This window comes from Taurulus bubalis, assembly GCF_910589615.1.
Source record: "Taurulus bubalis genome assembly, chromosome: 15".
In the NCBI taxonomy this organism is placed as follows: domain Eukaryota; kingdom Metazoa; phylum Chordata; class Actinopteri; order Perciformes; family Cottidae; genus Taurulus; species Taurulus bubalis.
In genome coordinates this window covers 11,878,858-11,904,747 of record NC_136603.1, presented here as the reverse complement: position 1 = coordinate 11,904,747, position 25,890 = coordinate 11,878,858, and the positions used below count along the sequence as shown (strand labels likewise).

At 40.6% G+C, this 25,890-nt stretch overlaps 2 protein-coding genes across 2 annotated transcripts; one reads left to right on the top strand and one right to left on the bottom strand.

The window, feature by feature from the left end:
- Positions 1-1,318: 1,318 nt before the first annotated feature.
- Positions 1,319-23,022, top strand: LOC306748011 (coiled-coil domain-containing protein 148-like; the record flags this gene model as incomplete). Its single annotated transcript, XM_079231122.1, has 14 exons — positions 1,319-1,373; positions 1,693-1,814; positions 4,658-4,761; positions 5,950-6,041; positions 6,139-6,290; positions 7,726-7,821; positions 7,987-8,168; positions 9,004-9,142; positions 11,922-12,128; positions 19,576-19,716; positions 20,839-20,957; positions 21,910-22,027; positions 22,208-22,342; positions 22,879-23,022. 14 exons carry the CDS (start codon positions 1,319-1,321, stop codon positions 23,020-23,022), a joined length of 1,806 nt encoding a protein of 601 aa, XP_079087248.1.
- A 756-nt stretch (positions 23,023-23,778) lies between these two features.
- Positions 23,779-25,571, bottom strand: upp2 (uridine phosphorylase 2; the record flags this gene model as incomplete). The annotated part of the gene is made up of 7 exons (XM_079231262.1): positions 23,779-23,921; positions 24,129-24,275; positions 24,405-24,614; positions 24,740-24,854; positions 24,996-25,154; positions 25,254-25,368; positions 25,519-25,571. The coding sequence occupies 7 exons, from the start codon at positions 25,569-25,571 to the stop codon at positions 23,779-23,781; spliced, it is 942 nt and encodes a 313-aa protein (XP_079087388.1).
- Positions 25,572-25,890: the final 319 nt, after the last annotated feature.

The window sequence follows — 25,890 nt, the reverse complement described above, 5'->3', positions numbered from 1 at the left end:
GTTTGCCGTTTACTGGCGATGACTCGGTCACAAGCTCAAGATTAGCGTAGTATTAGATGTTCTCCCGCTGTGGAAAAGCCGAAAGAAGTTTGCCTTCTGCCACACAAACACACACAAAAAACTAACACGTTCTTTGCAGTGGGGTTAAGACTTTCTGAGTTCAAGTATGTAGCGGTAGTCCAAACCCTCCTGCCTTGCGGACAGATGCTTTTATTTTTTCCTTACGTCCCCCGTCCCCCCCAATTATTCTGCAGTTAGTGAAAGAGCGGGGAGGGAGGGGGGAGCAATTAAATACCTTTGGAGGACTGTTGTTCCGCTGGCTGAGCTTCGGGGAGGATCTACATCGGAAGATGTAACTTCATCGGTAAAGTCCCGTCGTTTAGTCCCATGCATGTGTAAGAGTGAATCGCGCCTCCATAGTCGGGAAGAAGAAGACTGCCCTTTCACTGTTCCCTGCTTCCACCAGCAGTCCCAGGCAATGCGAGCGAGCGTGCATGACGTCAGTGGGAATGTGGGAAACCAATGCGTACTCCTGATTGGTCGCGACGAGAGAAAAGGGCGTTTCATGTGATGTTTGCATTGCGGAGTTGGCCAATAACAGACGAGGTGATAGTTTCCGTGGTTACAAATTTTTGTCAACTGTACAAGAGCGGAGGGATTGCACAAGGTAAACTGGGATTCAGTGGGTTAATATAGTATCACCTGCATCGTAAAGACGCGCTACTTGTGTGGTTGTTGTTATTTATTTATATTACGAGACTCTGTTGAACTCACTAGTGTTTCCGTTCACACTAGTAGTCACATTTATATTCGTCAGGACCGACTAACGGCAACATCATACATCATCTCATCCGTCACATCTGCCCTTTTGTATTTGGGTGTATACGTTTGTGTGCTATTATTGTTGTAAAAGGACTGTAGCTATCAGATATCTACTATCATTATTATTATTATTGATTATGTTCTACTTAATTGAGTAACATTTCTGTTGATTTAGCTAACTTAGTTGAGTAGTTTTAAGCTACTTGCTTGATTTGTCCAAACAAAAGTAAAGTATTCAAAGGGAGGGCTTTCCCTTTACTATCACAGAGGACACTAAAATGTGTTCCAGTCGACTGATTATGTCATGCTTGGTGGCAAAGTTTGTTTTTTTGATAGGCTTTCTTGCTTTGGGCTTTTAGTCTCCGGTTAATCATTTGAGTGACCCCACTGAAGTTACCAGTGACTTTGAAATGTTGTCTTTCATCAACATGTTTTGCGCAACCTCTGTATTCATGTCTTTATTTTGCAGGCACTAATGCAATAAGGCTCTGCAGTGATGAGTGGAATGGATCTGCAGACGTTCATTACAAGCTACAGAGCAGAAGATGTGGGTAAGTCAGCATCAACTCGGTCTGAAACATTGCTGTCTTGTGACATGGTTGCCCATTGATCTGTTAAACAGATTTGACCTTTAGTCCCCAAGTTGAATTGGTGTCAAGTCTTTGATGCTTTTGTTAGAGGCAGCATTGCCATGTATTTATTCACTGTCTCGTTGAATCATAGCTAAACTACCAAAAAACTGTCTTTACTTCTATTTATTTCGAGGCTGAAGTCAGCAAAAATACTTTACTTCAGACATAGAGAGTGATGGGATTTTCAACGATTGAAATTATCCTCATACAGCCACATAATTTGCTTTCATCCATGCAGAAAAACTGACATTGCGAATGAAATATGGTCTTGGCAGCTCAAAGTACAAACCGGCTGAATACAAAGGACTTCAAGCCATTGTTGATGCCAAGCGCCTGGAGTCTCATCTAATTGGATTAAAGGTACATTTTGATTGTTATCAATATTGTGCCTGTGCTTAAAACAGCAGTGTTAATATAAAATCCATTCTTCTTACATTTAATGACAAGGTGATTCAACAGGAAACAAAGAAGAACAACACAGAGATAGAAAATGTTTTTTTTCTTCCCGAGAGCAAACGGTCCTCATTACCCACCACAGGAAGAGCTTGAACTGACAAAAACCTGATTTTAATGTGAGGTGATAAAACAGCATGTCTCCAATAGTGGTAAATAGTGCAATTTCCTTCTGTTTTTCTCTACCTTTCATTCCTCTCTTTTACACACCACATACTGTAAAGGGATTTCATTCCATATAAAAAAAAAAAGCATTGCATAAGCTTTACAGTTTGTCTCACAACATGAAACAGAGCAGCAATATCACTGCCATACACAATAGCATTGCCAGGTCCATGAATATTAATTTGGTTGCACGGTGTTTCTATAAAATTGTTTGAAGTTCATAGTCGTCTCACTCTGAGAAGAGCAAAAAGTTGATGCTAGGGGGCAGTGGAGATAAGGCTGTTAGACCTGCGGTGTTTTAATTGGTAAACTGTGGCAGAAGCCTTTTAGTATCATTATGGTTGCCTGTGGCTTCCTCCAACCCAGCGCTCTGCATAACCCAGATAAGACCTGCTATGTTCACATTTGGTTGTCTGCTGAAAGGCTTTCTGAGCATCTCCCATTGGTGATGTGACTGAGGTGGAATAAATGACCATGAGTCATCTCAAGCAGGATCATTTTTTGCTCCCTAGAAAGGGACCAGAAGCATTACGAAAACATAGTTTTCCCTATGGATAGATATTTTTTTATCAGCATTATTGTAAAAAAATTAAAAGTCACGTACGCACCAATCCTCTGAAAGAAAACCATCACACCTTTTCGTTGAGATACAAAAGGCCTTTCCATGGAATACACTTCAACACATCACAACATGAAACGCACAGGTGTAAATAATAAAATTAATTGCGGGTGGATTTAATTTAGCTGCTGCAGTTTTAGGGTCCTGAGCTGTGAGCGAAATCACTCCTTCTTTGCTACATAATTCACTATATTTACACTTTGTCGAATGCTGAGTAAGAGATTTTTTTTTTATAGTTTCCTGACAAATGTGTCCATGGCATGTGCACTACTTTCTGCGACAATCCCACAATGCAATGTGTCGCTTTCTATAGATGTGAAAACCAACAGTCTGACAGCAATATACCCGTCTGATCACACAACCTATCATGCAGGGAGCAGTAAATGAGTCAACAATAGAATGGTGCAATCATTAATGTGTTTAGTAACACCTGGGCTTTTATAACAAGCAGGGAAAAAGGAAGAACGTGATGAATGAATAAAACGTAGGCTACTGTTATACAATAGGGGAGAGCCATGCATGTACACAATAACTGTACAGTCAAGTGCAGAAAAAAATCATGTTTTAATGCTTTATGTTCCTCTAACTATTAGTGGAGCTCCATCATTTAGTTCTATTAAAAAATATTTTTTTACTTTCAACTCACCCCTTTTTTTATTTATCAACGTCAAGGTTGTGATTGACTCAAATATCTGAAAGGCACCAACATCTGACCGTAAATCTACAAAGGCTGGATTACGAGATTAGATTAAAAAAAGAGATATAAAATGGTGTCATATGCATTACAATGTGGATCGTCAAAGATATGAATATGGGAAATAGAGGCATAGATTTTCTCCAAATCTATTGTATACAAATAAAACGTAATGCCCTTTTAAAATGGTGGATGTGTGGCGTAATAGTCAATATAAAATAGATATGGTTGGATGGTAATAGATTAGTTTTATTTGTCACAGTGAGACTAGAAATCAGCTGATGTAATTTTAGCTTTAGGCATAGTTTCTGTACTCCACTGGAGTTTATTAGATGGCCAATGCAAATTAACATCACCTACAATACATGGCCTGGAGGAGGCATGGGATGACCTCAATTTAGCCTTTTTCTTTAAGAGCAGCACTAGTTTCAGATTGAACCCTATAGATTCCTAGAACTGTAAAATGAGTCACCTTGAGGGCAAATGCAACACAAGCAGTAGCAACTTGGAATGCAGATAGTCAGTCACAACATAAATTAACACCCTTACTCCTTTTGATTTCCTATTAACGTGAAGTTGATTGTACCCGCATATTAGTTATTTGAGATATTCTTTTGTACAATTATCTGAGCCAGTGGACTGTGTATAAAAACACTGACAGAGGATAATAATTTGCTTCATGGAGAAATTTCTGATAGAGGGCCTTGTTCTTTCATGATGAAAAAGGAAAACAAATGAGATTAGATTAAGACCTCACCCGCCTCTACTAACAACATGCCTCATGCATGTCACGCATGTTTCTACTTGATTATTTTAATTTGCCGCTGTTTATTTAGCTTTCATGCTTTAACAGTGATACTGTTTCAAGTGAAAACCAACATTCATGAGGCTCTCAAACACACAATTTTAACAAAGGCTGAGGCAAATGCCTGTATAAAAATACCCCTTATAGGCAGAGAGGAAGGGAACCTATCCGTGGCTATATAGGATCGAAAAATTACCTTTTTTTTTATTTTACCGTCCTTGCAACATTATTATGTATTCACTTTATAGTTCTAATGATTTTCCTGTGTTATAAAATGGTCTAGATAATTGATGCATTAAAGTACTTCACTCTCAGGTTTGTCCAGATGAAGTCAATTATTTGTAGGAGGAAATAAATGTCATGGCTAAAGTGCATTTAAAAGCAACACTCCGGCAATTTATTTTTCAGTCAGTGCTTTTTCCAGTTCTCTGGTTTATTCCTGCTGTGCATTAAACCTTGTCTTATAGGTTCAGAAGACTCGTCGTGCAGCCAAGGCAACCAAGGAGAGCTCCATACTACGGCAGCACAGACAGGTGTGGAGCAGAGAGTGCCCCAGGCAACAGAAAGCTGAGTAAGAGCCCCCTATTACTCCCTGTCATTATCTGCTGCAGTTTTCTGGATCTGCTATTACACCATGCAGCCGTTCCACTTAAGCTCCATTGAGCCCAGACAGGACTCTGCATGAAAAAATAGGGTGTAAAGAGGGGGATAAAAGTAAGCCCAAAGAGAAAAATGTATCAGCGAGGAAACCAGAAGAGGAGAGGAGTAACATTAAGATGATTTTCTTGCAGAGATGATATTGAATTAACGGGTGAGAAACAGAGAAGTGGATGGTTTGATTTATGTGTGGGCAAAGGAGTATACCAAATGGATGAAAAACTCTCCCGCTGCTTGCTGAGGCAGAAGTGTGGGGCCGGGGCCCCAGCGGTGTCATGCCTTGTGAAGGGAGAAGGGCAGCGCTAGCTCTGGGGTGCAGCTTGTTTGGCTGCGTAATGACTGTGTCTGAGCCACCCAAGGTTAATGATGTACACAAGTGTGAGCCTCAGTAATGAGCCCAATCATAAAGATGTGCCACGGCTTGCAGCTCTCCACACATATATCTAGTTAGAATACTATGGGATTCAAAAGCCACCTTGTCAAATGGTAAAACAGGCAGGTATTTCTCTATGGTTACTCTGTTTATTCACAACCACGTCAACCCCTGGGCCAGTAAGTAAGAGGTAAACAATAACTGGAGCATTCTCCGGTGTCCTGTTAGTGGGATGCTGCCCACATCATGAGACAGTATGTTCCCAATTTGTTTTGGAGAGATTCTTCCTGTCGAGTCTGAGATCGTATGCGTTTGTGATGTGTCCCCGATGCCACCCACATATCTCCAAAAACTAATTATTGCCGTGGTAGAAAATAGTTAAATAAATGTATTTAAATACTGAATACTTTATTTTAGCTATTCAATTTAATCATACTTCCTATGTTTACTTCAATACATTATTTCACAGAATGCCAGTCTCCCCCAGTCTCCATGAAGATGGATAATTGTGGATTATGCTGCCTACCAGTGTACACATCAATCATCTATTTAGCAATATATGTGCCCAGCATTATGAGTTTTCTTTTTGTTTTTTCTTCTCAGCAAATAACAAGTGACATTATCTTGCTGTCTTTGCAGGTTATATGTTGTATTATGTAAATTGTTGGCGAAATGAACTAATGCAGTTGTATTTAACCAACACAGCCTTCTCTTTCTCTTATGGAACAGGGAGAAAGCTGAGAATGACATCCAGGATTTTCTAGAACAAATCAGGCCAAATGGTAGAACAGATACTGCCATCTTCTCACTTCAAGATTATGGTAAACGAGACTAATCTTGTTGATTGTATTAGCAAGTGTATCTTCATCAGTCTCTGCTGTTCATAGGTGCTATACTAAAGGGTGTGTTCGGGTTTAGGGCGGCTTCTAGAGAGGGAGCAGAAGGCATTCAGGATAGCCACGGTGCAACCTGTTCATCAGCTCAAGGAGGACCTGCGCTTCAGACTGGGTGAAGTTCAACATCAGCAGCTCACTGCCCATCAATCAAATTTGGAACAAGTAATACAACAGGTATCTGTGTGATATGAAATACTGACATGTCTGGATGTCCACAGTGACTTTGACACAAGAGCTTTAGTGTAGAAAGCTACCACAAATGCATCTCAGAAAAAAATAGTGTCTTTTGCTGCACCTGGTTTGACAAATTAAGTGGTTTAACCTTTGAGAAGACTTTGTCCGTGGCTGGTAATGAACCATTTGGGAGTTTTCTATACCGTCAGTATACTCCCAGGGATTAGCGTTGAATCGTAGCTGTGTTCACTCTCTGCAGGTACCGAACAGTCTGTCCAGTACATCTAACAGAAGTTTAAACTCTCCTGCTTGTCCCCACACAATGATCTCAGCTTGCACTCAGAGACGTGTTCACTGTCCACAGATCTCTTGTTTGTTAGTTATCCACAGTCCCTAAGTCACCCAGTCGCTTTTGGCTCTCAGAAGCTTTTTGCAAGCTCTAGAATTGAATGGTGAGATTAAGGAGTAAGCAGGGGTCTTTAAAGACAGACCAAACTTGAAATGAACCGTCTGCCAGCCGTTTTGTCGCCTCTGTGCGAATCACGTACTTGTTTCTTTCCCATAACCACCTCTTCTCTTGCTGGCCCACAGCCCCATGACACCTGATTGCAGGGGCACAATAGGACAACCAACCTGCACCCACGCACACATTTTTGTCTCTCTTTTTATTTCCTGTCTTTTCACATCAATTTTTCCTATTTCTTATTTCACCGGGTTACTTAACTGTTTTGACTCACAACAAATCAAAGAGAGATTCGTATTCAGGTGCAACATAATTACACTCCCATCCCGTAGTGTTTTAAATGAAAATCAGAGTCTGAAGAAAATGGGCACTATGTTAAGCGCTACTTTATAAAAGGGAATTTAAAAGGTACATTAAGAGTAAAATGTACTCTGTGTCATAGGTTGTTAAATATTTTGAATGGTTTTGACACCATATATAATCATGTTTCCCCCGCCCCCCCCCAACATTTAAGGAAATGAGTACAGTACGTTAAAGCTGAAACTGTGAGAGTTGCAGTTTATTTCTATGAATCATGAATTTTGTGCAGGTTGTCAACTATAGACAAAGCTAAGATCACTTGTCCATCCATCCATCATTTGCTATTTTTTGCCATACTTAGTAGTCAATTACTTTTACCTTTTATTTTACTGATGTACTTTATATTCTTGTAATCAACAGAAGGGGTCCCCATCTTTATCATCCCATCCAGGCCCATAGCACCTGCGTGCATATTAAGTTAGAGCTTGGCCAATGTGTTTAAAAAAATAAGCTTTGCACTGCACTATACAGCAAAGAAGGAAATGTCGTAAAGTGACAGTTCATACTTGCCAGTTTTATTTAAGATCAAACTGTTCTCCAGCTCTATTTGTTTCTAAGCTTGTATTTAGGATACCTTTTTAATGTTGATGTGTTTTATTTTTTAATCAACAGATACATTTTGTGAAGGAACAGCAAGATGACATAACTGCAAAACTTCAAGCAGAGTACCTAGCCCTGGAGGGGGAGATCATTGGCCTTGGCTTAGAGGTAAGTTTCTTCACTGCTGTTCTAGATCTCCTACTTCGGACCAATTTCCATTCTGTAGTGTAGCTCTCACTTGAGCTTTAGACGAATTTGCTACAGTCTGTCACAAATTTAAAAGTCTAAACATTTCATTAAATATCTCAAAGTTGGTCATATTGTCCTCCGCAGAAATATCTTACTAGTACTTTGGATAATCTGGTGGACATAGAAAGCATTCCAGAGGAGGTTTTGAATTCAGACTGCCCTTACCCAGAGCTGAAGGACTCCCTGATCCAGGCCTTCCACTCGCTGTCAGAAAGGTACCAGAGCAGGCTGCAGAATCTCCAAGATCAACTGCAAACAACCGACAGGTAGGCCTGAGGACGACTGCAGTTCCGCTTTGCTTCTTTTAATAATTCTCAGAGCTTACACATTGATTGAACAAGAAAATTGTCGTGCTTTTTGCTGCTATTAATGATTTTCAGCCATCCAATGTTGATACATGTGTAGGCAGAAGTCTAGTGTAGCTGGGCAGATCAAGATGAAATAATAAAACTCAGCAGGACATCAACCACACATAGAGGCACAGTCACTTTACTCCCCGGATACAAGCTGATGGACATGACAAGTCTTTCTCACCAGGAGGTTGATTTTATACCATATACCATATGGTCGCTCTATAGCCCTGTTAGCTTCTTTGAGTAGTATGCAGTTTATCAATATGTATCCTTTGGAAATTAAGTGAAGTGAAGTGTTACAATACCCATATTACCAATAAAATGTTGTATGTCCCGGTACATAATATGTCAAATGTAGTATACCAAAAACACCAGGATGTCCTACTGCATTTGGTCGCGTTTTTTTTGCAGTAAGCAAGCCCACAATCATCTGCGCAGTGGAAGATGTGACTTTTAAGATACGTCACATCGACTGAGCCGCCGAGAGAGACAGACAGTTGACAGCATGATGACAACTCACTGACAGATATCACATACAATACACTCGGATATGTGAGCAAGTGGGTCAAAGTTAAAGGCGCAGTGTTTAATCAAAGTAGTATGTCCCAATTGTATCCATACTGCATGGCAAATCGGTATGTGCTAAAAAATAAAAGTATGCAACTTGAAACGGAGCCTATATGTCAATGTATTATTTATTTTTCTATATGTACTGTACATATGTTGTCTGGGTTGGAATCGCTTTCAGGTTCTGTGGCTGGTGTGCAGATGACCACCAACGCTTCCAGTTCACTTTGTCACAGTACACTCATGACATCCCCAACCACAGGGCCCTCTACATGGACATGGTGCAAAGAGTCTTCCCGGAGAAAACTAGACAAGAGCTGGTTAGTACTTTGGAAAAAAAACACCGTAGAGCGCACACACACATACATACATACATACATACATACATACATACATACATACATACATACATACATACATACATACATACACACACATAGAAAAATACTGATAGTTCTTGATATACTTTTTTAATTAAATTTATGAACAATTTTGATAATCCATTATTATTCAAGGTATATTTCAAGCAAAATTTTGTTTAAGGGCCTCCTATGTATTGGGGCGATTATTTGATCATTAAATAAAAAAAATGTTTATCTGGGTAAGTGTCGCTGAGGGAAATGCTCTTTTTTTCCAGGAGAGTCCTGTTCACACTAACTTACTTACATTAACACCTTGAAGCTGCTGAAATACAAAAATCGAAGATCTGCTGACCGCTGAGCATTTAGAGGTTACGTGTATTTATCCTGTTTTTTCTTTTTTCTTCTTCCCCATAACATCGCTGCACATAAAAACACACATACACAGTATATATGCCCCCCTCGATGGATGGGAACACACATGCACACACTGTATATTGATGCATCTCCACTCACACCCATCTAAAAATGTAACTCCCTCCCAGTCTGAAGCATCCCTCCCTGCAGTGTGAGTCCAAGACTCCCTGATCAATGTCGCTCAGTAGCCGGAGCTGAGCAGAGGGACACCGATAAGCCTGGACAATGAGCCACTCAAAACGCTGCAGGATGTGCCATGTCACCCACTGTGGACAACTAGTTAATGCCGCCACCTTGCATCGTCATGACAACCGCCAGCCGCGCTCTCCTCCCTCCCTCGCCTACACCTCATATTAGTTCCAGCTGGGTGAACAGCGATGACATTGGTATCCAGTATGCTCAAAGGATGGTCCTCTAGTTAAAGTGTGTTCTTCTGACTGCACTTTTATTTCTCTTTTTATAAAATGAAAAAAGAATAATGTCTGCAGTAGTAGTAGTCTGTTTTGTGCACATATATCCTCCGCATTCGTTGTGGGGAAACTCATTCCCATTGCTCTTGCAGACATATGGGTCGATTGGCAATTCTATAGTTAGCACGGTAATTGCAAAAATGTTTCGATGAAGTCAATGTCTTAGCTGTGAGCCGTTCTTATGCTGCTTTTTCACCTAAGAGCGTTGAAGCATTCTCCGGCTTGAGCCTCAATATTTTCCTCTCATGCCATTTAGTTCCGTCTGCGTTCAATCCTTTCAGAATGATAACATTATTTACTGTTGCTTCTGTCAGTCTTCATTAAATTTGAATGCAATATATAGCAGCTCTGTTTTTAGTGAGATAGCCGGTGTAACATAAAACCACAGTTAAAGCCTTCGTCCTGTGTAAACATTTAGGAGCATTGGTGATAAATCGGCTCCCATAATCTTTTACATTTTGTTGTGGGGTGAGATTGAGAAGAACAGTTTGAGAGAGAACCTTTATTGTGTATCCAAATGAATATAGAGGAGAAGCATAGGGTTTAGAGAATTAGTGACATTTACTTCCTTTTCTCTCTTGATCCCAAGACATCCAACACAATATTTTCTTATTGCAGTTTTCTTATATGAAACTTGCAGCTGCAATCCCAGTGTATATCACTGTCTCAGCAAAAAGCCTCTTTATACTGTATGTAGAAGCATGTGGACATTTTCTGTGTTCTTTGTGCTGCCCTAAAGTTTAACTAGTTTCTCAGTTTTACTGTCAGGTGGTCCACCTATAGCTTAAAGTGGACATCTCCCTCTGCTGGATGGGGTTCTTTTTTTGTCTATTATGATATACTCCTTGATGGTCTCTAATATCAAGTAGGCCTTTTAATAGTAAAAGTGGAAATAACTCATACCTCTTACCTTTTCTGACTGTGTCTGGGCAGCCAGTGCTATTTTCTTCTTTGTGTGGCTCAGTCCTCGAGGAGACCGCACTCTGCAGAGGGAATGTGGATGCAGCAGTTTAACTAGATGTCGTTCCACTTTAAGTGTGCACTGCAGTCACAGTGCGGCGGATGGTTCCACATACATCTAATGTGTGGCTAAGGTGCATGCATGCGTATGTGCCAACACGGATTGCAGGCATGAACACATACTGTGTTCTTGCCCACTCGCAACAACACAAGGAAGGGTAGTGAAGGAGAGGACACAAGAAAGTGAAGAACAAAGGGTGGATCTTCCTCAAGTTCTAAAGTTGTGCATTAATAAACAGGATTTGCTTGACTGCCTCTGGCACTTCTGTTCCGTTGGCAGTTCTGTCAGCTCACTCATTTTCCATAAAACTACTCAGCCGTCTAATGCCTTCCCACCGTCAGTTAGCCGCTATTAGCCCGTAGATGAATATCATTCCCTCTGTTCCAATGAAGCAGCCAAGTGATGCAGCCACTGTGAGTGCTGACACAATGATGAATAGCTACAGGCAGCCCTCACACAGAAAGGAACTGTTTTCCTTCAGGACATTTCACAGCCAGGAGAGAGGGGCCATTTTATACACTAGCAGATCCTGATCTGACACAGAGTTTTCCCCCATGGTCCTACTGCCATTATTGTAGACGGTATATCACGGAGTGGTGTGTGTTGATTTCTGTTTGTGTGTCATCAATTGTGACCATCACTATGAATAATACAGCAGTGTTGTCCTTTGGGCAGCAGTCCTTCTCGTGCACTGTGCTCTTCATATCCTTTTTGTTTTTGTTCTAGGTGATGTTGGTGATGTTTTTTGTTCAATGCCTCTAAGAAAAAATAATACACTTGAGCTCATCCCATGTGAAACCACTGCCTTCTCCGTGTCATGTTGGTCTTTCAGGTGGAGCACGAACGTGTGTGGGACTGGCTGCGCTTCACCCAGGCACAGCTGAGAGTGGTGACCCAGCAATGTCAGCGAGACCAGGAAGAGCTGCTGGCCAGAGCCCTGTTCACCCTGCAGGAGGCGAGGCATGCCCACCAGGAGGAGCTGGAGTGCCACAGAGGCCACCAGCACCAGCAGGACATCTGCTCACATCTCAGAGAGAAGGTTAGCGTCTTGTATACCTTCACACCAGGGGCTGTCAAAGTTTAGGAACATTTCTAACTTCATGAGACAGATCTTTTTATATCAGCACTTATGCTACACTTCGAAGCTTCCATCCCACATGTATATTACATGTGGGATGGAAGCGTAGGTGTAGGGAGTGGATGGGTAATTTTGATAGTCTTCTCTGCAGTTAATCCAAGATGAGCTCTCTGTGATCTACTTCTTATTTTTAAGGCACACTCACTCTCATTGACTGATGGAGTGGACCCGTATATATTAAACATCCTTTCCCATGTGTGGATGTGATAGTTGGCAGGGAGCAGACAGGCAATAGTGTCTGACTGCCTTCTTGTGTACAGTATATCTGCTGACGAGGCTGCATATTACTCCAGGCTGCTTGACAGCATCTCTCGTTTTAGCTGCCACTTGGGATAAACTGTGAATGCAAACAAGCTAATAAGGATGGTCTTGCAAACATGATGTTGCTGTCTCTGAGGGGTGCTAGTTCACATTTACACAACAAACAAGTTACTCATGTGAACAAATCTGTGTGTTGTTGATGCAGTGCCGCGCAAATAGAATTTGCTTTGCCTGCCAGTTAAACAAATAAATAGATGCTGATGTCCTATGGCTGATTAGATAAGAAGAGGCTGATGTCCTGAGCGAGGGTTGGTGTGGGTCGTCTCCAATAAGCCTAGTTTTGACAAATAACAGGATATGTCCCCAAACCGGGAGCAGAATGCTGGTTCAATATGTTGCACTGTTTACAGGAACAAGGTCCTAGGTTTGCTTCCTTCCTTGGTTTGCTTCCTTCATATGTTTGCTTCCTTCCAACCTGTGGAGTTTGCTTGTGCTCAACTCCTTTGAATTCATTACTACGCTCTCTTTTTTAAGTGTTTTTTAACCCCAAATGTCCCCAGATGTCTCTTGTGGACAACTGATGTGTAACACTGATCTGTGGAAATGCCAGCCAAAGTTATAGTTTAAAAACAATATACATATTTGCATCATAGACATTCATGGGAGGTAAAATCAGGTATGTTATGAACTAACAATCCAACAAGCCTATACTGTAGGGATTATTCCGAGGCCCCTGTGTTGGGACAATGGGAACACACCATTAAAAACTATCTCTTCGGTTCATAAGCTGCGTGTCAATGTGCAACAACAAACACTTAAAATAAAGCCAACAACACTCTGATTTATTGCAGCACAACTGACACCTTTTGAAAATGTATCTCACTAAACCTAAAACAAAGGTTGAAAAAGATGCTCAAGTATGTGCAATCTCTGGCATTGCTCTACTTACTTTAGGGGCTCTTTACTTATTTCCCTGTTACCATAAAAAATATTAAATGTGGAGTATTTTCCACGGCGAAAATCTACTTAAATCTTTTTTTTTTCGCCATTGACTTCTGGAATTCATGTACTCCTACAGTTTCTAACAAGCAACAGCTTGCAGATTCTTTCACTTTGACTTTATTATGTAGCTGATTATTACATGTAAATGGACTGTGTTCACGTTATCCTTTACTGTGCTCTGGCATTTGCTACTGGTGTAAGTGAAGGGCACTTCACATTCAGTTCTGTCAGAATGAGCTACCTGAAATACAGCTGCAACGACTGCGGCATAATAAAATTGTGTTTTTAAAAGGATGTAATATTCAAGACGGTAACATGCAAACTCCTTTTTTCTGTATTTCTGAAAACAGCGGGGGCCTTTGACTTTCAGTTTGGGTAAATCTGAAGCAGAACATAAACTACATGCCTCTGACTACTGTAAACACATTTCTGAGTTTTGTTTTCATAGCGCTGTGAAGCAATAAGAAAAATAAAACCACCCAGACATTTTCATTCCCATGATTTTTTTTTACCTCCATGTTTTTTTTTATGCAGTGCATGTGCACATATTTGAGTTTGTGTGGAGGCTCAGATGGACGCCTGTTTGCATCCAATCTCTTTTTTCCGCTGCCTTTTATCATCCCGGCACAGTAGCACAGCGGCGAGACTATATTCTCCTCCTGTGGTATCTGCTTCTTTAACACTTTGTTTTCTGCAGCTGTTCCCTCCGACCTAAGCAACTCTAACGACTCTCCTGTGAGTCATTTCCCCCCTTTAAGATCAACTCCCTTGCTACAGTAAAAATATGACCCTTATTTTATTGTGTGTGCTGTATAATGTGGTATGACTGGAGCAATGCAGCTGGCAGGCCCTTTCTAAATGTAGCAACATTCATATTTCATGTCATGCTCCCATTATTTAAAAGCAATTAATCCGTAACTAAACAAACAGAACGTTTATTTGATTGAACAATTTATCCATATACCTGTGTAAAGGATAATACACAACCAAATAGGATTACACATTGGTCACCTGAGTCACTTGCAGCACATTAACACCACCTGTTACAGCTTGTAAACACTAGTTGGCATATAATCAGAGCTGGAAGAGTTTAAAGTAATGGTGGATGGACTTGTACTTGTATTGCGCCTTTCTAGTCATCCGACTCGAGCAATTTAACACGACACGTCATTCACCCACTTACACCCATTCACACCCATGTATACACCGATGGCAGGGGCTGCCATGCAAGCTCTCACCTGCCAATCAGGACAAACTAACCATACCCACCCAGTCAAACACCATAGGCACAGCCTTCGGAAGCAATTTGGGGTAAAGTCTCTTGCCCATCGACATTGGACTGAAAAAAACGTTTGAAATTGATAGCTATTAGTAAGTAATGGGTAAAAGTGGCATGGCTAAAAGTGTTTGACGGACAATTGATTTAGTTAAATAAAACTTAAAAGTAACGGATATTCATTTGAAATCGCCAGATAACATTACTGGATGAAAATGGAAAACAGTCAAAATAGTCAGCTGAAAGTAATGGACAAACGGTAAAAAATAGATTAATGTAAAGTATTGTTGTGCTGCAACCGCAACGCTGGTATTGTTTTCACCTTGTGAGTCTGTGTGTATCATCATGGCAAAATGTGGTCCTGGAGACACCTACTGTGTCAGGAATACCACAGGTGTTATTATTTCTGTCTTTCTGAGGACAGACTTTGTCACTGCGATAGCATCACCACAGTGCAAGACATTGACTTCACGAAACTTTACAAGTGTGAAACTTTACAAGTGTGAAGTAGAAACTAAAATGAAGGCAGAGTTCAAAGATGGGTATGGTCTAAGCAAGGGTACCAGGAGTATGGGGGTAGGGAGTGGGGAAGGGGCTGTTGTCTTACTAGATTTTTGAAACAGAAAGTAGATAAAGGACTGCTGTGGTATTACTTGTTAAAGTAGTAAATTGCGAGGGGAGAAGGAGGAGGAGGAGAATATGTCACTCTTACCTGTCTTAAAAACTTGAGAGCCCTGGGGTTCAGATGAAAGTATATTTCTGGTCAGTGCCGGTCTGGTCAGTGCCGGTCTGGTTCGTCTGACCTCGTCTTTGGGAGCATGGCATGTGCTGCCAGCTCTCTACTGAGCAAAATGCAGTGGGAGGAAATCCAGGGTAATTGATTTCTGAGTGAGCTTGTACCCTTCAGTTTTGGAAAGGGCAATGCTGTCACCCAGACAACAGCTTCTTCCTGAGAACCATAGATTGGCCATGCAAAGATTGCCGGCTGGATTCATGCGTCTCGACACGGACGACACTACTGATCAAAAAGGCAGTGGTTCAGCAGCTGCAGGTGTGATATACCTAGTACAATTAAATGAAAGTACAATGAAATGGATGATGAAGATAAGTAGTAACATTGCATGCATTAAATACATATATTTATCACTGAAAGAAAGATTATTCCTCTCCAATCCTTAGCTGTTCTGTAGTGTTCTGGCTGCTGTCATTGTTATTGCTGTTACTTTTCATACAAGCCCTTTTCTGTCTTTGCTTTCATTTAGCCTCCTACACACATCTTACCAACCGGCCTCTTTGATGAGCGATTGTGTTTTTCACATTAGTAAATAGAGCTTGAGGAATGACAGATTGTTGCAACATGCTCAGGTGGGAAAAGGACGAGCAGCCCAGCATGACAAGCAACACAATAATTGAAAGAAAACAAGCTTTTCTTTCAATTATTTTTTCATTTCCTGTTCTCCAAAGTACTTTACAATATAAACAACACTGTTAAATATTATGGTATACTGCAGTTCAAAAGTTGGAAATCACTTATTATATCAATGTTTTTCTTTTTTCCTTCAATAATTGCTATTTGAACATAGATAATAAATGGTATGATTTAGATACCAAGTATTGTATTCATATTTGAGTTTTTGCCCCAAAAGAAGAATCATTAAATGCATCTGTTTAGTTGATGTCCTACAGTGTTGCATGCCACGGAATAATACTGTTTCCCCCCAAAATACCCTTTGTTAGACACACCTGTTAGTTTCATCTTGTTATAGGCATCGTTGTGTGCTAAATCACAATAACAATGACTTTTCTTCTATTCTTATTCAACTGTTGCTAAGAGGTACTGTATCTTTGTCGCTTCCTGCCATTTAAATGATTAGTCTGGTTGAACCATTGTTTTGTTCCCCATGTACATACAATATAACATCTATTTGACCATTAAAAAAATACAGAGTAAAGTCTTCTCTCTCACATCGAACTGTGACGAATCAAGCTTTTGTAGCAGGAGATTCCAAACTTGTGCAACTGGATGATCTGTGTTCCCTTCCTGCAGTAATCAATCTGTTATCTGGGCGCTGTGCGTTAGCAGATGCCCGGCTGTCACTGAGTGTTATTGACTAGCAAGTACAACTCTTCATTCTCTGGTGTTGGAAGGGGAAGGTAGAGTCTCAGTGGTTGAGACAATGCGTGGGCCACAGAGTTTCAGCTGACAACTTTGAGAAGTCAATTGCTTGAATGTGTATAATTTTACTTTGCAAAATCATGTACCTGTGACAGCCCTCAGAAACATTCTTATTGTGCCCGCTGTGGTAATACAAAGATAATTACATCGTCTCATTTTTCTCATCTTTTCGTGGACATTAGTTCTTGTCCCTTTTTTAAAGATTCGGTATATCTCATGTGTCACGCGGTAGTGGTACCACACAAGAAGGAGTGGTGCTGTTCATATAGATATAGAACACACGTTGTCTCCAGTTTGCTGCTATGATTCAAGGCAAAGATATTTGGTGCTAAATTAGCATGAGTTGATACCCAATCTGTTGAATTTATCTGTTATGTATTTAATGTTTGTCATTAAATGACCTGCAATGGTGAGTTTCAATACAAGCTGCTGAACACCCCTTAACAGAAGACATCACGATAACTGTACAGTTATATTAAGAAAGGCTTTGAGCAGGCTGCCGTCTGCAGATAAAAAGGCTATCATTCTTTTTCGTTATTCTGACATCTCTGGAGTCGTTTTTTGTGCTGCCATGAAAAAGGTGGTGTCCCATTTCTCTTTGAATTCACAGAAAATGAGATTCCGGTGACAAATTACTGTAGACTGTACATAATGACCATTTTCTTTTCTTTGTGCTGCCTAAAATGCCTTTTCATCTCTGTCTAAACAAGAAAGACAGACCAAATGCATTCAACCAATGTGGCTCTTTCTGTGTTTGTGGATCTATGCTATAAAGATACACTTCAGATTCTTCTGTGACCTTGAGTGACCAGTGCAATTGAACTTTAGATGCTTGCTTTATGACAAAGATAGTGTTATCGGTCATGTGACAAATATTTGTTTTTTACTCTGTATGTCTCAAAAAATATGCTTTCCATACCCAGCAGGTTGTTTACACACCTCATCTCTCAATGTTCCAAACATCAAACAGGTATCTCTTTTATCGGGGCCAGGCTGGAGTTTGATGGATGGTTTAATTATGTGCGCTAGTTCTTCTGTTTTTCTTTTTTTCTAAAAGGCCAGTTTCTTTAATTTCATTTTCAGAGGGAAAGAAGGAGAGAAATACGAGGAATAACATGCAACAAATGCCCCCAGGTGGACTCGAACCAGGGCTGCTAGTGCAGGTGTTCAGCTTCTGTGTTCGAGCCCATAGAGGCCAACAGGACACATCAAATTAGGGATAGTTTAAAATGAGTTTAAACCCTTTTTATGCATTATATGGAAAACATCCCAGAGCTGTGCAGTATTTGCGATACATAAAGCAAAACTCATGGATCAGAATGTAGACATTGCTTATGTCTCACTTTGTTATGGTTTGTTTTATACAATCAGAAATAATTTTAAGTTAAGATACCCACAATGGGCACTAAATAATTATACTAGGCAGTATAGTAGTTTTTCTATTTATTTTTTCACAGGTGTGGTGTTTTGCTATCCAATAGTAGTTATTTTAGTCATTACTGTGGCCTTTCGAATTCGCAAGATTATATTATTCAAAATGTTGAAATCAACGCTAACACCAACAGGTGAAAATTACATCAACACACAGTACAAAGGAAAAGGCAGCAGGACAAATGGACAAAGTGCAAGGCTACTGGAAAAAGAGTTACTCTGTCACTAGTTACTCTGTCACTACTTTGGATTGCTCTTCCGGTCACGAAATTGCATTTTTAACCCAGTTTCAGAAAATATAGCCCTAAATGTCTGATTTCTAAACAAGAGGCTTGTTGCCGCTCCAGTTCTAACACTGTCAGACGGAGGTAGATTAGAGGCTAGATTGTTTTAAAGTCCCATCTCAAACACACAGCTGCTGCTTTTTCTCAGGCGGACATCAAGTATGATTGACTTAATGGTACCACTTGTGCTAATGTGTGTGAGACCATGTTAATTTGCAGTTCATTCCTTTGGGAATTCCTAAGCTTTCCACTGATAGATCTGTGACTCTGTCTGCCCGATTGGAATGCAACACTCTAATACCCAGCGCGCCGCAGAGAGGCTGCTGCATAACGAACCTGTCACTCACCCGCCATCAAATGTTGGACTGAATATGTGCATGTGTGATAAGTTTAGACCGTCTGTTTCCAGATGTCTGGCAGGGTGAGATTTAAGATTGCTTTCTCTGCAAGCATTGAAGCACGAACACAATTTTAGAAAAGAAATATTTGCAAATTTTCTGTCAAGACAATGTAACTCCATGTATGGTGATTACCATATTTTAAAGCCTCAAAGCTTCAAAGTCGGATGGGCATAGGTGACCGTTTTGTTTGCCTTTTTTTTAACTATGTATGATATCTTTCCTGAATTTCCGGAAGAGGACAAAATCAGCAGTAACACTATAATATGTTCTATTTGTTTTCGGGCTTTAAAGCAAGGGGTTTCTTTTATAATTCAGTGCTGTGATGTATCCTGAGGTGATCTAACAAGGGTGAAAGGAAGTTTTGACACCTCTACTTCAGTTCATGCCACACGTTGGCATCATGGCAGTGGGGCTCAGCTGGTGGTGATCCTGTGAGTGATTATTTCAAGACAGCTGTTAACGGACGATTACCTGCTTTTTGTTTCTCCCTGGTGTGTATTTGCATGTGTCGTTGTAGCTGCAGCAGTGGCGGGCCCAGCAGGAGGAGGTGGCAAAACTAGAGGCAGCTATAGCTTCTAGACAACAAGAGGAGGAAGAGGCGAGGCTGAAGAGGGAGCAGGAGAAGGAGGCCGCTGTCAGATCACAGCACAAAGAGAAAGTAAACACCATCACACCCATCACACTGAATGCATCAGTTCCTTAATATCAAAATGTATGTATGCTTGCATGATTTCACAATATTTGTAAAAACACATGTACAAATGGTGAAAAGAAAGTCTCCATAAATGGTACAGTAAAGGTGGTATTTTTTATCCTGTATACACAACATTCATATGTTGTGTGCACATTGTATTACCTTGTTTACCTAGATTATATTATGGAAAACATAACAAGATAATTAATTATGAATTTGCATGCTTCTTAATCATGCAGCTATCCTCAGCAGTCCTTAGCACAATCTGCTGTATATTTGATTGGACAGTAGATATATATGAGTTAGCTTTAGATGGATGTTTATTCTTATAAAGAGTCATATTGGCTCAGCTGGATAGCGCTGAAAAGCACCAAATTAATTTATATACATATAAATGTGGCACGTCGGCTCATGCTAAAACCTTTTTGGTGAGTGTACGGAAAACGGAACTTGACCTGAAAACAGCACTGAAAGTTTTCTATTTTATAGAACCACTGGAAATGCTATGTAGCTGTTCCAAACTTTTGCATAACTTGTTTGCATTAGATAAATAAAACATGTCCTCTTTTGGGACATCTGGAGCTCTGTAGAGATTAAAAAAAAAAATGAGACGAGCTTCAAGTTGCCTCCCATTTGTTGCTACATTGAAGGTTTTTATTTACAGGCACACATGGAGATCAAATTAAAAGCATACATTGTTAGAATTATCTGGGTATTTTGATAATTTAATTGAGTTGTTGTCCTCACAGGTACAACAACTCCACAAGTGTGTGTGCATGTGTTTAATCAACTCGCTCCTCAGGGTTCTGCTTGGACAGCATGGGCAACCTGAGACACTCTGATTAATGAGAGCATTTAGGCTGCATTGGATTCCATATAATTTAGCACAATAGTCTGCCAGGCATTGAAATATCATCTGATTCTTTCTATTTCAACTTATCTGATTCCTGCTTTGTCACGATCAATAGGACATGATGATCTTAAGAGTTCTGGGGGAGTCAAATTAGTGGGACTGTGGCTTCTATTCTGGCGGCTGTTGTTAACTTTTTGTTGTTATTCTTTTAAATTGTTGTTTTTCCCCCCCAGGTCAGGCAGTTTTATTTACAGCAGCAGAAGAGGAGGCAGACACTGGAGGCCAGGGATCAAGAGAGACTCGCTAATCTTAGGAGTGTCATGGAAGAACAGGCAAGGCGAGATAAAGAAAGGTGAGTGTTGCACCTTGGGACATTGAGTTTTCAAAGAGATGTGAAAAGACTAAAATACAATCCAGAACCCTAAGAAAACATTATTACCTGTTGCAATCACAAATATTCTACAACTTCATATACACTTCCAATATCAAGCTTACTTTACTCTTCTTTATGGAACAGCTATGTTCCAATTTTCCCCACGACACTCTGCTATGTCACAGATGGGTGGCTCAATGCTAGAGCGGCCACAAGGATGGCAGTTCCTACTCCAGGTGGCTTCTGGGTGCTTTATTTATTATTATTTTATATTATTTATTTAAATCTGCTTTTGATACTAGTTTTTCTTTCTTTCACTGCCATTTTTTTTATTTTATTGCCTCTATTGTTTGTCTTTACCATGTAACGTGCCTTGAGTACCTTTTTAAAGCGTTATTTTAAATACAATGTATTATTATTTATAGCAGCCCACTGCTCCTATATTTCTGAGGATGGGTTAAATGCAGAGATAAAATGTAATGTACAGTATGTATCTGATGATTATAATAAATAATAAGAATGTGGGTTTTGACCTATAACCCCTTTAATAAGCTGCACCTCCTGTCGTTACACTTGAAACTTTCGCCCAGAGGGAGCAGAGAAAATCTGCATTATAGTTTAAGACACCATGTTGGGTGCAATTTGCTTAGCATTTCTCTGCAGGCACTCACATAGACTGGCATTAAGACCAAATAACGATTTTGACTTTGGCTGTGAGAATGAACTTGGCAGGAATGAGAACCGCAACCATGGTGGGGCTGAGGAACAGATAAAAACAGACGATGGGAAAGGAGCTGCTCTCTGGCAGCTCCATAAAACCCTCCACCGCCCGGAGGCCTGCTGTGTCAGGAGCGATAGGTAATGTCGGTCGTGGCAGAGGAGGAGAGGAGCTGTTCGGGTCTAATGTCCACACCCTCTGTGCTCCCTCTAGGGTCCTGTTTCGGGCAGATATGTTGCAGCAGCGAAGGGAGGAGAGAGAAGCGCAGGAGCTTGAGTGGCTGAGAGAAGAAGAAGAGAAACGGAATCGCCTGGAAGTTCTCAGAAACCAGGTACGCCTTTTTAAATAAGCTTAACCCTTTCAACCACTCTAGTTTCCTCAGTTGAAATGACCCAAAGGGAGGACTTGGACTCATCTTTATCCAAGTTGAGGCATCACTGCCACCCTATGGCGGTAAATAAAAAGAAAATGATCACTATGTGAAATGTTTTTTTTCTCCTCCTTATCTAAGGTTAGGGTGGTGGCGGAGGCCGACCCAGAGAGGATGATGGCAGATACAGAGGCTTGGAGGGGTCGACACTTGAATGGAAAGGAGTTTGAGCTCCAAAGGCCTCTCTATAGCGTCAACACGTACACCGACACACAGGTGATGCATTATAACATCCACCCTCCTATAACCTTTCGCTTTTGTTTGATCTATACAAAAGCTCTCCAGCTGCACGGCCCTTTGCCCCTAGCTCCTACAAAGTATGAACTTCCCCCAAATTTCCTTGAATATTCCACCATTTATATAATGTTTATTTTCATCTGAGGTGAAACTGACCAGTGACCCCATGCAGTGCAGGACAATTATGCAATCTGGTTGGCTGGTCAATCAATGTTTTACCTTATGTCAAAGACTTGTATACATAGGCTTGACCTCAAGGCCAGCCGGTCAGTCAGTGTGCTGTGTGTCTGTGTGGTTATGTCATCATGGTTAGAATTTGCTTATTGTGTAACCCAAGCAGTGACTAATGATTCTCACTCGAGCAAATCTTCTCCTCTAATACCAAACTGTGAAGGATTAGTGATTAATCTGATTTCAAGTGTTAAACCATAAAAACAGACAAAGGTAACACAGATTTAGTATGAAACAGCTGGATATGTGTTATTTATTGTGGATTTTGTGGATCTGTTTTGCAGATTGTGTCTGACCCAAGAGTGCGGGTTGAGCAGGCTCTGCGGGAGGCCGGTCTGCACCACAGCCAGTATGCCAAAGAGGTCCTGTCTGTGATCACGCCGCCTAAGCCCCCGAGACGAGATACCAAATCCACACTCAAATTCTGACCAGGGCTTTGTTTTGGGTCACCTTATTAAGTCCAACCCTTATTCTGGTTTTATCAAATGTAAATACATACATTTCAATCAGCTGCAGTTGTAAGAATCATATTCATAGTGGGACAGATCACAGTTTAGTGTGACACAAGGCATTTACCATTGTTGACTTTTATTGAAAGTTTTATACAACACCTCATGAGAAATACAGTATCATACAGTATCATTAGGTGACAGTAAACATGGGCCTCTAACATATTAAGATTACCTCTCTGTACATGTATCAATATTTATTAACCACTTGTGTGGCAGAAACAACTAAATGTAATGTACACTATGTATCTGGTCCACTTCCTGTTTAAGATAAGAAAAATGACCAAGGATTAATAAGTAAAAAAACTTTTCTAAGTAAAGGCTTCTAACAGACTGTAAATCTCCAACGGAGGCAAATCATTTCCCAACTCGCTAACACACCCAACAATTTTGGTTGAGTTACAGTACAAGCCAAATATTAAAATCAACAAACAGAACACTTACATAAATACCAAAGTGTTAAACGATACAATACATACTTTCATATACATATGCAACATACTTCATATTTGAGCTTCATCAATTAAATAAAAAAAATCATAACTTTTTAAATAAGTGTCTAATACACATATTAACATGTTAAAGTACAGTATATACAGTATATGTACATATCCACATATCAGCTATATACACTCTATTTGGGAAGCTGGGGTTGGGATGGCAGACGTAGGGATTTCATACAACCAGTCCCAGACGTTTCTTGATAAAGTGGGACACCAGGACTTGAGGTCTCTTCTGGTACTCCACCAGGATTTCATGAGAGGCGGTGATCTGATCTCCGTCAAAGCGGTTCAGCAGTGCAACACAGACCACAGCCCCTGGAGAGAAAAGGGAGATTATTAGTCATATCGTACATGCTAATTTCCTTGGTCCTCATGGCATTGGGTAAATCATAAATCACGGGATCATATTCTGTACAGTTTATGACTGACATAGAGGTGTTGCAGAGGAAAGATTGTATCTTCAAAGCCATAAATAATCTGTGTACGGAATGTACAGAAGACATTTTGTAACTTAAACACTACCTTTGAGGCCACAGACGCGGCACATAGCCGCAAATACAGAGGACTCCATTTCAATATTCCTCACTCCGGCCTCGTACGCTTTCCTGAGATACTCCAGTTTGTCTTCATGAGAGAAGGAGCAAAGAGCTCCGTCAAGTCGGCCTTGACCTGGAGAGACACAGTACAAGATCTGTCACTATCCGACCAATGCTTTTGATCTGTTGAAGTTATCTGTGAATGTAAATGATGTGTAGATATGATCACAAACAACCTGAGCATGAGATGCTGTGTACATACCTTCATAAAAGTCATGGGTGCACAAGGTGTTTCCAATCACTGTCGGGAAGTTTTGAAGCTCCGAGGAGCACTGCAGAAGCTCATTGGCCACTCCCTCGTCCAGCTCAGTGCTCCTGGTGATAACTTTACCCAGAACCACCTGCTCAAACTGGGGGAGGAAAGAGTAGTCCACTGCTTTATCCGTGACCACCACTGTCCCAGGAGCCAGACCTATAGACGACACCAGGCAGACATTTAAAATATGATTTATTGTCAAGTCACTGCCTGAGATTCTGGGAAAAGCACCCTTTGAAAAGGTTTTCCATCACTTCCAAAAAAAAAAGCGAAGTGCTTACCAATACCGCCAGATGTCCCAAGGCGAAACAGGACCACATCCCGGCACTGAGCATGGTGCAGCAGTTTGATGACCTCATGCAGCATTATAGAGATGGAAGGGACACCCATTCCATGCTGTGATAGAAACAAGATCCGGATAGAAATTACTTTTTTTTCAAAGTGTAATTATTAAACCAGTAATGCGATGTTTTAAGCACTTGTCAGTAGAAGTAACGCCTACTAGGACAGTTTAAGGCATAGTTCTGTAATACTTACACTGATAGAGAGCACTGGTCCCACTTTATACATGCAGTAGCGATCCGTGGCCTCGCAGATATCTCTGACTTCCTCTGGGTTTCCAGGCAGCTCCAGTTCCTGGTGGATGAACTGGGCAAAAGCCTTCATTCGATTCGCGCTGCCTCCAACACATACAAACTATGGGAAACGGAGAAAGATTGACGAGTGAATTCAGTTTTATCGCTTTTGAAATCGTAAACCCCAAATTATGATTTTTGATTTCATCATTTCACAAACCTTAATATCTCCAAACATTTCTGGCAGATTGTGAGTCTTGGTGCTCAAGCTGAGGTGGTAGAGAATATCCTCCTCCATTGAGTCCAAGTAGGGATTTTTCACTTGGACTAGTTGTCTACGAGTAATATATTGTATGGCATATTAATAAAGGGTCAATCAGTGCTTCGAATGGATTATCAAAACGTATTACTGGATTTTGAAAGAGCAACAAAAAGCAATAGTCAATTCCAATCCAAAAAAAGAGTTGATGTTCCCAAATACTTACTTGATATACTCATTGTGGTCATTCCCCATACAGTTAAGTAAAATTGGTGCCATGACAGCAGGAGACCCTTTGAAATCCAGTTTAAAATATCTTTACGTTTTTCTCCTGCAAAAGCGCTAAACCTCTTAATACTTGTTGCGGCTGTTTTTGAGTTGTGTCTGACTACTTGTGGCTGATATAGCGGTGACCTCTGACCCCTGCCACTGATTGGTTCCAGAGAGAGGAGTAGCACCCGTCCTTGTTCTCACAAAAACATCCACCAGTCCCAAACAAGCGGAGCGAGATCAATCCCGTGAAAATGCATTGGCCCAGTTCCAAAGCGGCAGTGTACCTTCAGAAAAAAAAACACCTGAAGTTGTTACGTAATATAAA